This window comes from Panthera leo, chromosome B1 (genome assembly GCF_018350215.1).
Source record: "Panthera leo isolate Ple1 chromosome B1, P.leo_Ple1_pat1.1, whole genome shotgun sequence".
Classification (NCBI taxonomy): domain Eukaryota; kingdom Metazoa; phylum Chordata; class Mammalia; order Carnivora; family Felidae; genus Panthera; species Panthera leo.
Window position 1 is genome coordinate 183,569,143 of NC_056682.1, and position 12,796 is coordinate 183,581,938.

At 36.6% G+C, this 12,796-nt stretch overlaps 1 protein-coding gene across 5 annotated transcripts in view; it reads right to left on the minus strand.

Moving 5' to 3' along the window:
- RBPJ (recombination signal binding protein for immunoglobulin kappa J region) overlaps positions 1-12,796 on the minus strand; it is a 103,288-nt gene that overhangs the window by 14,650 nt on the left and 75,842 nt on the right. For all 5 annotated transcript variants that reach the window (XM_042936754.1, XM_042936755.1, XM_042936750.1 and 2 more), the window contains 3 exons: positions 12,479-12,574; positions 5,281-5,446; positions 5-179 (listed from right to left, as the gene is read on the minus strand). In XM_042936754.1, coding sequence (XP_042792688.1) covers positions 5-179; positions 5,281-5,446; positions 12,479-12,574 — 437 coding nt within the window. The remainder of the gene's footprint in view (positions 1-4; positions 180-5,280; positions 5,447-12,478; positions 12,575-12,796) is intronic.

The window sequence follows — 12,796 nt, forward strand, 5'->3', positions numbered from 1 at the left end:
GTACAGTCAGCATTCTTCAATGACTGCTTCTTTTTGGAAGGTTTGGAGATGACTTTTATCCGCTTGCTGAGGAACACACCAATATCATCGCTGTTGCCATAGAACATCTTTACAGACAACATGAAGTGCTTTCTCTTGTCTGAATCAGATATGTACAAAGTTTTGGCTGTGCAATAGTTCTGTGAAAAAAAGGGAAGTTTCAATAGCACCAAAAGTTTGCTGGTTATGTACTTACAACTCAGTACAGCCATGGCTAGGTTTTCGATGAATGAATTAGATGAATAGCTGAAAAAACCAACTGTAACAATTACTGACATTGATCCTGGAAGACAAAGGACAGTCTTATCAAATCTATGAAATACTACATTACGATCCATTTTATCCATTTTAAAACACAGTTTTTTCTTGTTTTATATAGCTCTATACCAACATAAAAGAATTATAAATGCTGTAACAGTAATTTTTTAAAAATAGAACTTAACAGGGCACCTGGTAGCTCAGTTAGTTAAATGTGTGACCCTTGATCCTGACTCAGGTCCTGATCTCAAGGTTAATGAGTTCGAGCCCTGCGTCAGGCTCTGTGCTGACAGAATCCTGCTTGGGGTTCTCTCTCTCCCTCTCTCTCCCTCTCTGCCCCTCCCCCACTTCTGCTCTCTCTTTCTTTCCTTCTCAGAAATAAACAAATAAACATTAAAAAAAAAAAACCACAGAATTTTACAGTTCAAAAAAAGCCCATGACTGTATTTCTGCAATGAAACAAAATAAATAAAGCTATCAGAATTCAACTGAATCTGTGTAAGATTTTTAGATCCTTTTCAAAATAGTGCACAGTTTTTCTTTACATGGATGAACACTACAGAACCACCTATAAGTCTGATAAAAACAAAGTTAGAGTAACTGGAGAATTATAAAATGTTTTATGCCAGAAAAGGTTAGGAGCATACTTTAAAGAACTCTTTATAAAAAATGGTAAACTTTGCCAAATGGGATAATTCATATTATATCATCAAAAGAACTGATTGAGGGGCCCCCGTTTGGCTTAATCAATGGAGCATATGATTCTTGATCTCAGGGTTGTGAGTTCAAGTCCTACATTGGGGGTTGTGCTTACTTAAAAATAAAAAAAAATATGCAACTGGATTGAAAGGTAATAGAGAAGATAAACATAGCAAGGTGTAATGCCAGTCTACCAGAAAATAAATTCTGGTACCTGAAAAGATAGCATCCAAGAGTTACAGCACTCACAAAGTAGCAGCAACTATCTCAAATATATATGACAATTCTATTATCATTCCTATTCCCCTGATCCCTATGAATTAGGGAAGGAACTATATTATTTTTTTTAAATGTTCATTTATTTTTGAGAGAGAAAAAGAGTGTGAGCAGGGGAGGGGCAGAAAGAGAGGGAGACACAAAATCCAAAGCAGGCTTCAGGCTCTGAGCTGTCAGCACAGAGCCCGACACAGGGCTCGAACCCACAGACCGCGAGATCATGACCCGAGCTGAAATCGGACACTTAACCGACGGAGCCACCCAGGTGCCCCTAAATTATTGATCTCCTTTTCCAGATTGGGTAAATAATGCTCAAACACAGCTTAAGTATTTAAAATATCTAAATTATATTTTGTAGAAGATCAATTCTCTACCTTGTAATTAGGCTACACAAGTTTCCTTGACTACCTCTGTTGTGTGTTTCTTTTAAAAATCAGGAAAAATGCCACTCGTTTAGGAAACAGCTAATGTAGTCTAAGTTTTCAACTTTTTAAATTTTAATCACGTGTAATTTTAGCACAACAAAAATAACGCCAGGGTTTATTTCATTTCTCATAGCAAAGTTATGTAAGACGAAGTAGGTGCCACTGTGAGTATTTTACACTTCATTAGGTCTTCACAAATTCAAAAATGTGGTAAAAGCTTTGAGAAGCTTTGTTCGACAGAAGATAAAATTAAGATAAAGCTAATAACAGTAATAAGAAAAATAAAAACAACCGTTCTTCGTACTCACACAACTCCTTCTACCCAAGGATCTCCAAGCTCAGAGATGCTATGGTGGGAGTGACAGGTCTTCCATACATCAAAAAGCACTGAAGGTCAAATTAAGCCTACACTGATGGAACTGTTCTGCACCATAAAGTCTAGGAAAATGGGTATCGATATACTAACGCAGACGGTTACAAGGAACAAAACGAAACGTGTATCTAAAAGACAAATTCTCATAGGCAAAAGCCTTTCACACAAAGTTTTTGTCTGGAAAAAGCAAACACATATCTCTGGGAAAAAAAGGAAAATGTATCCCTATTTTTATAAAAGTGAGTAGTCTGAATCCACAAGAAAATAATCATGGCTAGGACAACTTTTTTTTTTTTTTTTTAAAGTAGTCTTCACGCCCAGCACGGAGCCCAACATGGGGCTTGAACTCACGACCCTGAGATCAAGCTGAGCTGAGGCGGAGTCAGGCGTTTAAGCAACTGAGCCACCCAGATGCCCCTGGGATAACTTTATTAGAATTATTATTTTTTAAAAAACTAAGACCACTGACTACAAACTCAAATTCCATTTGAAAAAAAAGGGGGGGGGGGGCACCTAGGTGGCTCAGTCGGTTGAGCATCCAACTTCATACTCGGGTCATGATCTTGCGGTTCATGGGTTCAAGCCCCGTATCGGGTTCTATGCTGACAGCTCAGAGCCTGGAGCCTGCTTCAGATTCTGTGTCTCCCTCTCTCTCTCTGTTCCTTCCCCACTCACGTTCTGTCTCTGTCTCTCAAAAATGAATAAATGTAAAAAAAAAAAAAAAAAAAAAAGAGGAAAAAGTCACCACTCAGAAAAAGTACTATTGCTTTAAGAAAATAGAAAATAAATAAAATTTAAAGTTACATTTGTCATACCAAAACGCTAGATTAGCTAACAGAATTCTAGAATAGAAAATGGCATATAATAAACCTTTCTATCAATAATGAACAATTTAACTTAAGAACTTGAAGATCTTCAGGCCATAGTAAAAAATGTGCCCCCAAATGAGAAAGCAATACCAAATACAACACTGCAAAAGTACTGTAGAAATGTCCGCATCATAGAGTCTGAATTATAGAAATGAAAAAGCGCTAGCAAGTGAGGTGTAGGGGATGTAACTTTTAAGTGTAAGAAAAACACAAGTGGGCTAAGTAGAGAATCAATTCATGTTGTATAGCTTACCTAGTTCCAACTATGTAAGATTTAAAATTGAGGAAAAATGAGTATTTAACAAATAAAAACATCATTAAGTGAAATCTCAGGTACAAAATATTATCAACATAGAGTCAAATGTCATGACCATATGAAGTGCCACATAAATTAGAACTTTATTGTAATGAATATTAAGTATAAGTACCCAATAGTGCAAAATAAATAGCCTTTCTTTTCCGATAATGACTAAATTGTACCATTCAATGAGGAGGCTACTAAAAGAAAACAGTGTTACCTTAAGTGAATGGAGGTTAAGAGAGACAGGTGGGAGCAAAGGGTCCCTTTTCTGAGGCTCAGCAGGTCACTACTCAGGACATCTTTGCCTTCCTAGGCTCAAATATATTACGCACGCCTTTAGGCTCCAAGCACATATGATGTTCCTGTTCCACCTGGAATGCCTTCTGCTGACTCCTGACAAGTCTTCCTTTATATAAAGTAAGTAAGACTTCTCTGATAGCATTTTTCATGAAAACTAATATTAATAGCTTTGGCTTACAGACATTATATGTTTTAAATATAACCCATTAGATGTTTTAAATACTAGTTAATGCTCAAGCTTTCAGGTATTCTTTTCTTCTTCTGTGAATCTTTAGGGCTTAGGGAAAGAATATAATGGTATAAGTTGAAGAAAGGTATACTAAGTCACGATGCTGATGCAGGCAAGTGAGGATGCTGTTTGTTTGGTATTACTTCCCTTAAAATGCTGGAAGCTGGAATTGGTTAAAGTAGGCAAAGAAATTCAGTTAACAATTATATACCCTGGTAGCTACAATCCCTGGCTTCTCACTACCTATTTAAGTACTCATTTCATAGTACCAAGTATCTAAATGTACACCTTGGAGACCTATAACTCCGAGACTTTCTACGTAACAGGAAAATAGAGGAGACACAGCTAAGGCCCATCAGATCACCCTATCACTTAAATACATCCTTTACTCCAGTTGTAGGGTCATAATTTAGAAATATTTCTTGCTGCTGTATATTCTTTTAAGATGAAACCACTTTTATTATAATAAGTTTTATTGCAAACTTAATTAAAAATACATAGTTGATAAGTCTTACCAATAAACATTTTAAGGATACAAATGTCATTCATAAAAATATCTGAAGAAGGTTGATATTAAGGCTTCTTAGTGCTCATGCTCCGTATTAGCTATAAAATGGCTAAAACTGAATCGAAATGTACAAATCTCCTAGCTCATCACCTTCAATGTCACTCTGCAGCCCCCATCTGTACTGCCAGCTACAACACAGCAAACACAAAGATATTCAGTGAAGATTTACTGAATGAGGAAACAGCTTTTCATACGCTATTTTAAAGGATATTCACGTGGTTGTTGAGAACTAACCATTTTCCAGATTTTAATATCAAGGGAAAAATAAAATGATAGTTAAATGCTAAGTCATTAAGAACTATTTTTGAATACTAAAGGTATAAAGTGAAATGATTGCTTCATAATTTCATAGAACACAATTAGCAAAACTAATACTTAAATTTCATTCCCTAGCAAATTAATCACAGAAAATCCCTACAAGTTTGAGTGAAGCTAATTGTGGCTGTTTTTGTCTATAGCATAGTTTTGCTTCACAGAGAAGCTACGCAAAACATTTAAGATCTTTATAACCCAGGTAAATCCTTCTAAGAATTTATCTGTGTCACTTTGTTTCTAGTGTAAGACTAAGATTAAGATTAAGATTAAGAGACAGCGCAAAACATTACTGAGCTATACGCGTTCACTGTTACTTGAGTATCATGCCCCCCTGTCAGACACATGAGGGATTAGCCTCTTAAATTTATAACTGGCTTCCAATGGCAATCTGATTCAGACTGTTAAAACTGCTAACAAGCCACCTTTAGATGTCAACAGCTTGTGACTAGACTGCAACTATTTAAGAAGTTTCTCTCTGAGGGATGGACCGGGGAGGGTGTGTTCAGAAAATTGGTACCAAAAGCCATAAAAGAAAAAAAAAATCATCACCACAAAAATAAATAAGGAAACTGCATGCTAATAGGGTACCAGGGTGCCCTTTTAGGAGAACCAACAGAGTTTAATTTACCTTTCCTTCCAAGTTCAGCTGCTGCATTTCTTGGTCACTATTTCCTATTCCAATAAATGCACATGGTTGAGACTCTTGTTCAGAACAACCATCACGTTCCATTTGTTCTTTTTTTTTCTTCCATCCACTGCCCATAAGATACACACAAGGAGGAGGGCAAAAAAACCTAAACAATGGTAGAAACACACACACACACACACATACAAATACAAAACCAAACAATGCAATTAGATTCAAGAAAGCATTACCTTTCTTTGAACATATGAATACAAAATTATACTGAACTATACTAAGTCATCTCCTAATGAACTATTTTGGTGAAGCCTTTTGTCATGCCAATTAATCATGTCCATAGCACAGAAATCAAGGCTTCCACAAAGACATTTGTTTGGGGAAGATTCATCTATACTGGAATTATGCATTCAATAAGATTAGATACTTTTTATTTTTATTAGTTTTTTAATGTTCATTTATTTTTGAGAGAGAGAGAGAAAAAGAGTATGAGTGGGGGAGGGGCAGAGACAGAGAGAGGGAGACACAGAATCCGAAGCAGGCTGCAGGCTCTGAGCTGTCAGCACCGAGCCGGACATAGGGCTCGAACTCATGAACCGTGAGATCATGACCTGAGCCAAAGTTGGACGTTCAACCAACTGAGCCATCCAGGCACTCCAAGATTAGATAGATACTTTTTAGAGGATGGAGTCTCCCTTTAAATTTTCACACAGCTCAGAGTTCTGAACTACTGGAGTTCAGTAATCCAATGATGTCTAACAGGTTACAAAAAATAATATTGCATCGCAGAATCTGCAGTTATTAAGATCTACTCAAAATGATATATTAATTAATGACATTATTGCTATGGCTATTACATTGAATTTATTTGGTAATTAACCTGGAAAATAGAATTAGAGCAATATCCAAAGGAGAAACTTTCAAAATATTAACAAAAGTAGAAGAATTAAAAGCAAATGGGTAAGCGGATTTCTGTGTTTTATGTATATGACACCCCGGACAAGTGGATGTCTGAAAGAACAATCCACTGCACCCTTTCAACTCACAGATCACCAACAGATTTGTCTTGCTAGTTGCCAAAAACCTGCCCTCAAAAATTCTTCCCACCTAGAATAACTTCCTTATACAGTTGACCCTTGAACAATGTGGGGGTGAAGGGTGCCAAATCCCTGTGCAGTCAAAAATCCATGTCTAAATTTGACTCTCCCAAACTTAACTAATAGCCTATTGTTGACCAGGAAGCCTTATCATTAACATAAACAGTCAACACGTATTTTGTACGTTATATGTATTACATACTATATTCTTACAAGAAAGTAAGCTAAAGAAAATATTACTAAGAAAATCATAAGGAAGAAAAAATACATTTATACTATATTGTATTAACTGAAAAAAAATCTGAACATAAGTAGACTCATGCAGATCAAACCCGTGTACTGCAAGAGCCAACTATCTTCTCCTTGACAATTAAAAAATATCAGTTTCAAAGCCTAGTTCAAGCCCCACATTTTATAATTCAGACCATCAATCCAGTCCTTATATACAGGGTAATTTGCTTTTGCTCAATAGTGACACCATGTCTCATCAAGGGGCCTGAAAACTCAAATATCTACCACAAATAGTAGCTAAGTAAACTCAAAGAGTCACCAGGTAAGTAATTTAGTGGGTGAACCAGGTGCACAATAAATAAGGAAGAATATCCTTTAATTATTCAAAGAAGTAGGTTCCCTCTTCTTTCTTGAAACACACAGCCCTCATGGTAATTCTTGCTTTTTATACAGTTATGTGTACAGGAACATTCTTCTTAACTCTTGTAAGCCCACTGTAAGAAGAAGGGCTTAAATGCAATGACAATCAGCCACTGGTTTGTGACTCCGATGATATGGCACGACAGAGAATAGCGAGCCTGTGGCTACACACCCACTCCATCACTTTGCTGAACTACGGCCATGTGGGCCTAGTGTTGGTTACATCCTCCAATTGTTCCACAAACGTTTGAAGCCAAACTTTATATGGGATTTCTAACTTTCAAAGTTAGCAAATATTTATGCTTTTAACACCTTGGAGGCCAACAATGAGCAGACTTAAAAAAAAAAAATGTGCCCCGTACCTATTTGTGCATATGTATGTGACACAGTGACACCACCAGGCTGGATTTGGCCTCAGCTCTTCCTAAAGGTAGTTAGTTAGTATCTACTTCTTGTTTGCTCGCCCCCAGCCCCCAGCATCCAACTACAATATTTATTGAATCGAATCAAACTTGTTGTAACAACTACTTTTTGCTCAATTCTAACTAAAAACTACTTTAATTAATTTATAAGAAGTGAGCTAGGTGTATTTAATATTCATCAATTCATTAAATTATTATACCCCTAATCTGAACCCCTAGTGTAGTGTTGCAGGCATTAGGAATATAGTAGTTAAAAAAAAAAAAAAAAAAAAAAAAGGGCAAATATTCCTGTCCTGATGGAATTCACGAACTCTAATAGGAGAGACAGCTAATTTAAAAAAAAACAAAACAAAACAAAAAAACACTTTACTCATAAAGTTTAGAAAACATTTTACTCATAAATGAGTAAAATGGCTTATAGAAGGCCAGGGTGGCCAGAGAAAGCTTCCTTTAAAAGGTGATGTTGAGTCACAACCTAAAGCCATGGGTGGCTGAGGGAAAAGCAAGTAGGAAGGACCAAAACGGTCTGCGTCAAAACAAACACACACAACTCCAGTGTGGCTGGAGTTGAGAACAGATGAAGCCTAGATAATAGGGAAGTGGACCAAGCAGGACCTAGGGGTCAAGCTGAGTAAGGAGGGAAGCCCTGGAGGCCTTTCAGATTTATGTAAACCAGTAAAAAGGAAGCAGAGCAGCTTTCATGCCTGCATACTCTCACTGTGACCATGGACACAGAGGTCACAGCCGAGGTAGTGGGCTCAGCTCCAGGTCACTCCGAGTTTGGAGGGATGCCTGGATTAGCCGGGCTAGTTCTGGAGTTGGCTCCATTCAAGTCTACCCCCAGGATCTTTCTGGCCTCTGATGCTGGGAGCCACCCAATGCTTACCGTGGCACGGACTCAAATACCTGGCTGGCATACTACTGGGAGGTTGAGAAGGCATCAATTTTGGACACTTGTCTCCCATGAGTGTTTTTTAGTGAACACTGGTATTAAGATTCCTTAATAAGCTGGTATACTAGCTATAAAATTCAAAGAGCCATGCTTTAGTGGACTACACCAGATGCGGGAGTCAAATTTCAACAAGTTTTCATAAAAGACACTTTTATTTCACATCTGAAGAACTATAAAGAAGACTAAAACTGTACAAGATTGGGTAGTGCTCGTTTTCTCAAGAGTACTGGGATAAAATGGCATGAAACAAGGTATAAAATTAGGTTGGCAAGCAATTCTTTAGCACTTAAAACACGGACCAAGACTCTATACTGAAAGTGCTTTCCAAATCATGTAATAAGAAAAATGAAGACGAATCTTCACAAATGCCTCAGAACTAGCCTTGTTTTTTAGTCAACTCTACAACACTTCAAAGAAGTTGTGATGCAAGAAAACAGCAAATCCCGTACAATCTAACCATTGAGACTATTTCTATACAATGTGCTGATTAAATCATATCTTAAATATCCCAATACTGGCACTCCCTAAGAAATAGTTAATGAATCAGGTTTGCATTTCCACAGACTTCAGTAGCAGCATAATCAAATAGAAGATAAGCATACATACAAAAAAGAGCAGATTGAAAAAAAGGAAATTAAAGGGAGTGAGGATTTAAAAAAGGCTACCTAATTAGCAGAAGAAAAATTAAAATACACCTTATAATGCCATGTGCAATCAGTGATTTTTAAATTTGGACAGTTGGTCAATATGTACCAAATACTCAGTGAAAAGTCTGACCAACAAGTGGCCAGCTCACAGTTTAACAGCTGCCGTAAAAGAATATGCAATGAAACAATGTGCCTTTATTTTCTAATATTTCCCATGGCTATATCTAGCAACTATGACAAACAATGCTTTTTTTCTGCCACTTGGTGGCAATATACACACATTTACAATTTTACTCATTTCCTATTTCAAACAATTAGTCTTTATTTTCAGAGGATGATTCAACAACTTTTTCCTCAAACCCTGAGATGAGGTCTGGAAAATACCTTACAGATTCAAAGAAGACTTTTTATTCAGCCCAATATATAAAATAGGTTAGGTTAGACCAAATCCAAACGCGCCATTTACATTATCTGACTACCTTTGCAGAATCATGATCCTTTGAGGATTATCCAATCCAAAAGCACCAAATAGAAACTTTTTGCACACCTCAGTTACCTCTACTAACACACATTCTCAGTATGACTTCAGAAGCATCATCTAATTGTCTAAATGGCTTTACTGTTGTTGTCTCAACAACATCATTATCACCTTTAGTACTGTTTAATGACTTCCCTTGACACGAAATTGAAGGAATACTAACACGTCAGAAGTAATTTCCCTATCTTTAACGAAAATTTTCCTCTAAACAAAACAATCCTTTTAAAAGCTTATTTTTCAACCTGGAATAATCTTCTTTAATGAAAAAGTAAAACTAATCATTAACATCAGTGGGGTACCAGATGTCCAAAAAAAAAAAAAAAAAAAAAAAAAGTTATTAGGTACAAAGTTTTAATACCAAGAACAACTCAAAATTTCAGGATAAATTTTCCTGACCAAATATTTCTAGCATCATTTGCTATAGTTATTTAAGTGCCAAGAAGACTGTGGTCATGTCCCCAGGTGACCTCACGCCTTAGGCCTTGGCAGATTCTCAGAAAGGCCTGAATCTGTATCAACAAGAAAGAAGACAGATCTTTTACTCTTTCCACTCTACTCTCCACCAATGCATAAGGGGCCAGACTGGCTTGCCAGTCGTCCAGGAGGCTGCAGTACACGAGCAGTCCCTTACTACTAATAATCCTTTTTAAAAATCAAGTAATTTTAATAGGTTTCCACCTTTATTGCAAAGCTAGTACTAACACATGTCTACTCTGAAAATGTAATAATACAAATATGTAAAAAATACAGGAAAGAAAAATACAGGACTCAGGCTTTTTCATCATTTTTTCTTCTTCATTCTTTGGAGGCTAGAAGTTTAGATTCTTGAGGCTTTCCTTTACCTGGTGTTTCAGCCTGGCCAGGCCATAGCCAAACAGAGAAGAGCTGAAGATGAAGGCAACCACACACAGGGTAACCTTTAAATCACCAACCTGAGAAGCCACTATAATTTTGTATTCACTTATTTTTGATAGTGACTAACAAACAGGAACCTTATTTGGACTCCTTTCTGCTTCCCCCTCGTGGCCTCAGTTATCTGGTCTTAAAAGACACAGTGACTTTAAAGATCCTTTTGCAAAGTACATGGCACCTAATTTCCTAACCAAAATAAAGAATAAATGAATTAATGAATGAATCCAGTTGTACCAAAATGCACCTTCAAAAATCCAGAGAGAGAACAGCATCGTCGCAATAAACACGTCTATTCCTACTTCCATCAGATCCAGCCCAGCTTCGCTAATGGTGAAGGGACAATCCTAGGCAAAGTTCACAGCTGACGTTCTATAGGCATCTTTACCTCCTCCATCTATCTTTAAGCCCTACTGTGCGCGCGAGCAACACTCAAACACAAAATGGAAAGCTATGAACATTAGGGCGATGGAGAGGATACGAAATTTGGGAGTTATAGTTCCAGGGTTCCAATCCTGGCTCCATCAATTCCTAAACTAAGATGAACCTGGGCATATCTAAAGTCTCTGATCTTTAGTTTTCTCACTCATAGAATGGGGAGTATAGCGTACTGATTAACAAGATTATTCTGAGGATTAAAATTTTAAAATATCTGTAAGGCAGTTATACTCTTGTTCATAACTGGAGCTGAATAAAGGGAAAGTGTTTCCTCTTCAGATTCACGATGAGGTGCAAGCCTGGCCTTCTTTCGACTTACAAGCATGGAGGGTGTTAACTTGCTCTGTTTTGCTTAGGAAAACAAAAACAAAAACAAAAAAACAGACAATGCTCTGCACATACACTCAATTTCACTTGTATAAAGAATATCCAGTATCAACTTCATTAAAAAAAGAGGGTTCCACTATACTGACTTGGTTTCTATGTCCCAAACTGAAGATACCAACTTCTTCCCATATTTAATTCTAAATCAGATGATTACATTTTATTAGTCAATTAAGATAAAATAATCGGAAATGTAGTAAATCTGAATAACGATAAAAAAAGAACACTTTGGCAGTATGAGTCCCAAATATTACTTGCATTTGTTCATCCTATTTGAGGATAAAGTTATCAGTTAAATAGCTTCACCTTCGTCTTGGCTCAGATTTAGAGGACTTTAATAATTCCCTTCTCTGATGCATATGCTAAGGTGTCCTTTACCTCCCACACTCTAAAATATCAGTCATCCCCTTCAACTTAATGTCCAAACCTAAGTTTTCATTCCTTCTCTCACACCAATTTGGTGCCTTTCTTGCCAATCCAAAAAAATCCCGAAGACAAGAAAAAACTCCAGCAACCAGATGAAAAGCAACAAAAGTCCATAATTATACACCCAAGATGCCGAAATTCATAAGATACTGCAACAGATGCTAAATATGAAGATCGTTTTTGTTATAATTTAATTCCGCTAACCTGATCACTAGGTTATTTCTGTAGTGCCCACATGCTGAGTACAAACTTGCCAACTCAATTTTACTATTTTTTCTTAATCTAAATAGACACAGGGTCAAGGTGGAGAGCATTGGGAGCTCTTTTCCTTATAATCACACCATGGTTCAATTCAGGGTTTGGTTAGCCTTCCTCTTTTCAAAATAGTTCTCTGGGCGTCACATGTTTATAAAACTGCATTTTCCACCAAAAGGAAAGCTATTTTTTGAACAAGCTAATGCACCACAGAAATACTTAGGGAACATCATGTAGCCCCCCGCCTGAAATTATGGATTCTTTTATTTTATGACATCAGGGATTTAGCCAGATGATCTTTATTAAATATGCCACAGTTCACTTTGTTTCTCCCCTTCAGTAGGGGCAAATCCCCTATTTTTTATTTTGTACTTACAAATTAACCCAATAAAAGAAACCACCTCTAACCTGTATACTAATACATCATTTGCAAATCCATGCACCTGTCAGAAAACCAATAACCTTACCTTTTTTCATTTCCGTATGACTTCTGTGCAACTTTTGCATGAAGAATAAGTACTGTTTGATCCCCTCGCTCCTTTAAGTAATTTCGCATAGCTTCCCTAAAATAAAATATAAATATTACTATTACGGGGGTGAGATTTAGAATATTACTATGCTGTATGATAAAAAGAATAATTAAAAGTATTTTTATTTTCTAAAAATGAAAACAAAAAAGGAAAACCAACCCAAGAATTAAATTTAAATATTATATAAATACTGTTCATCTTCAACTCTGTATTTTATTCTTTAAAAGAAGAAACTGTTGCCTTGGAATTTATGCT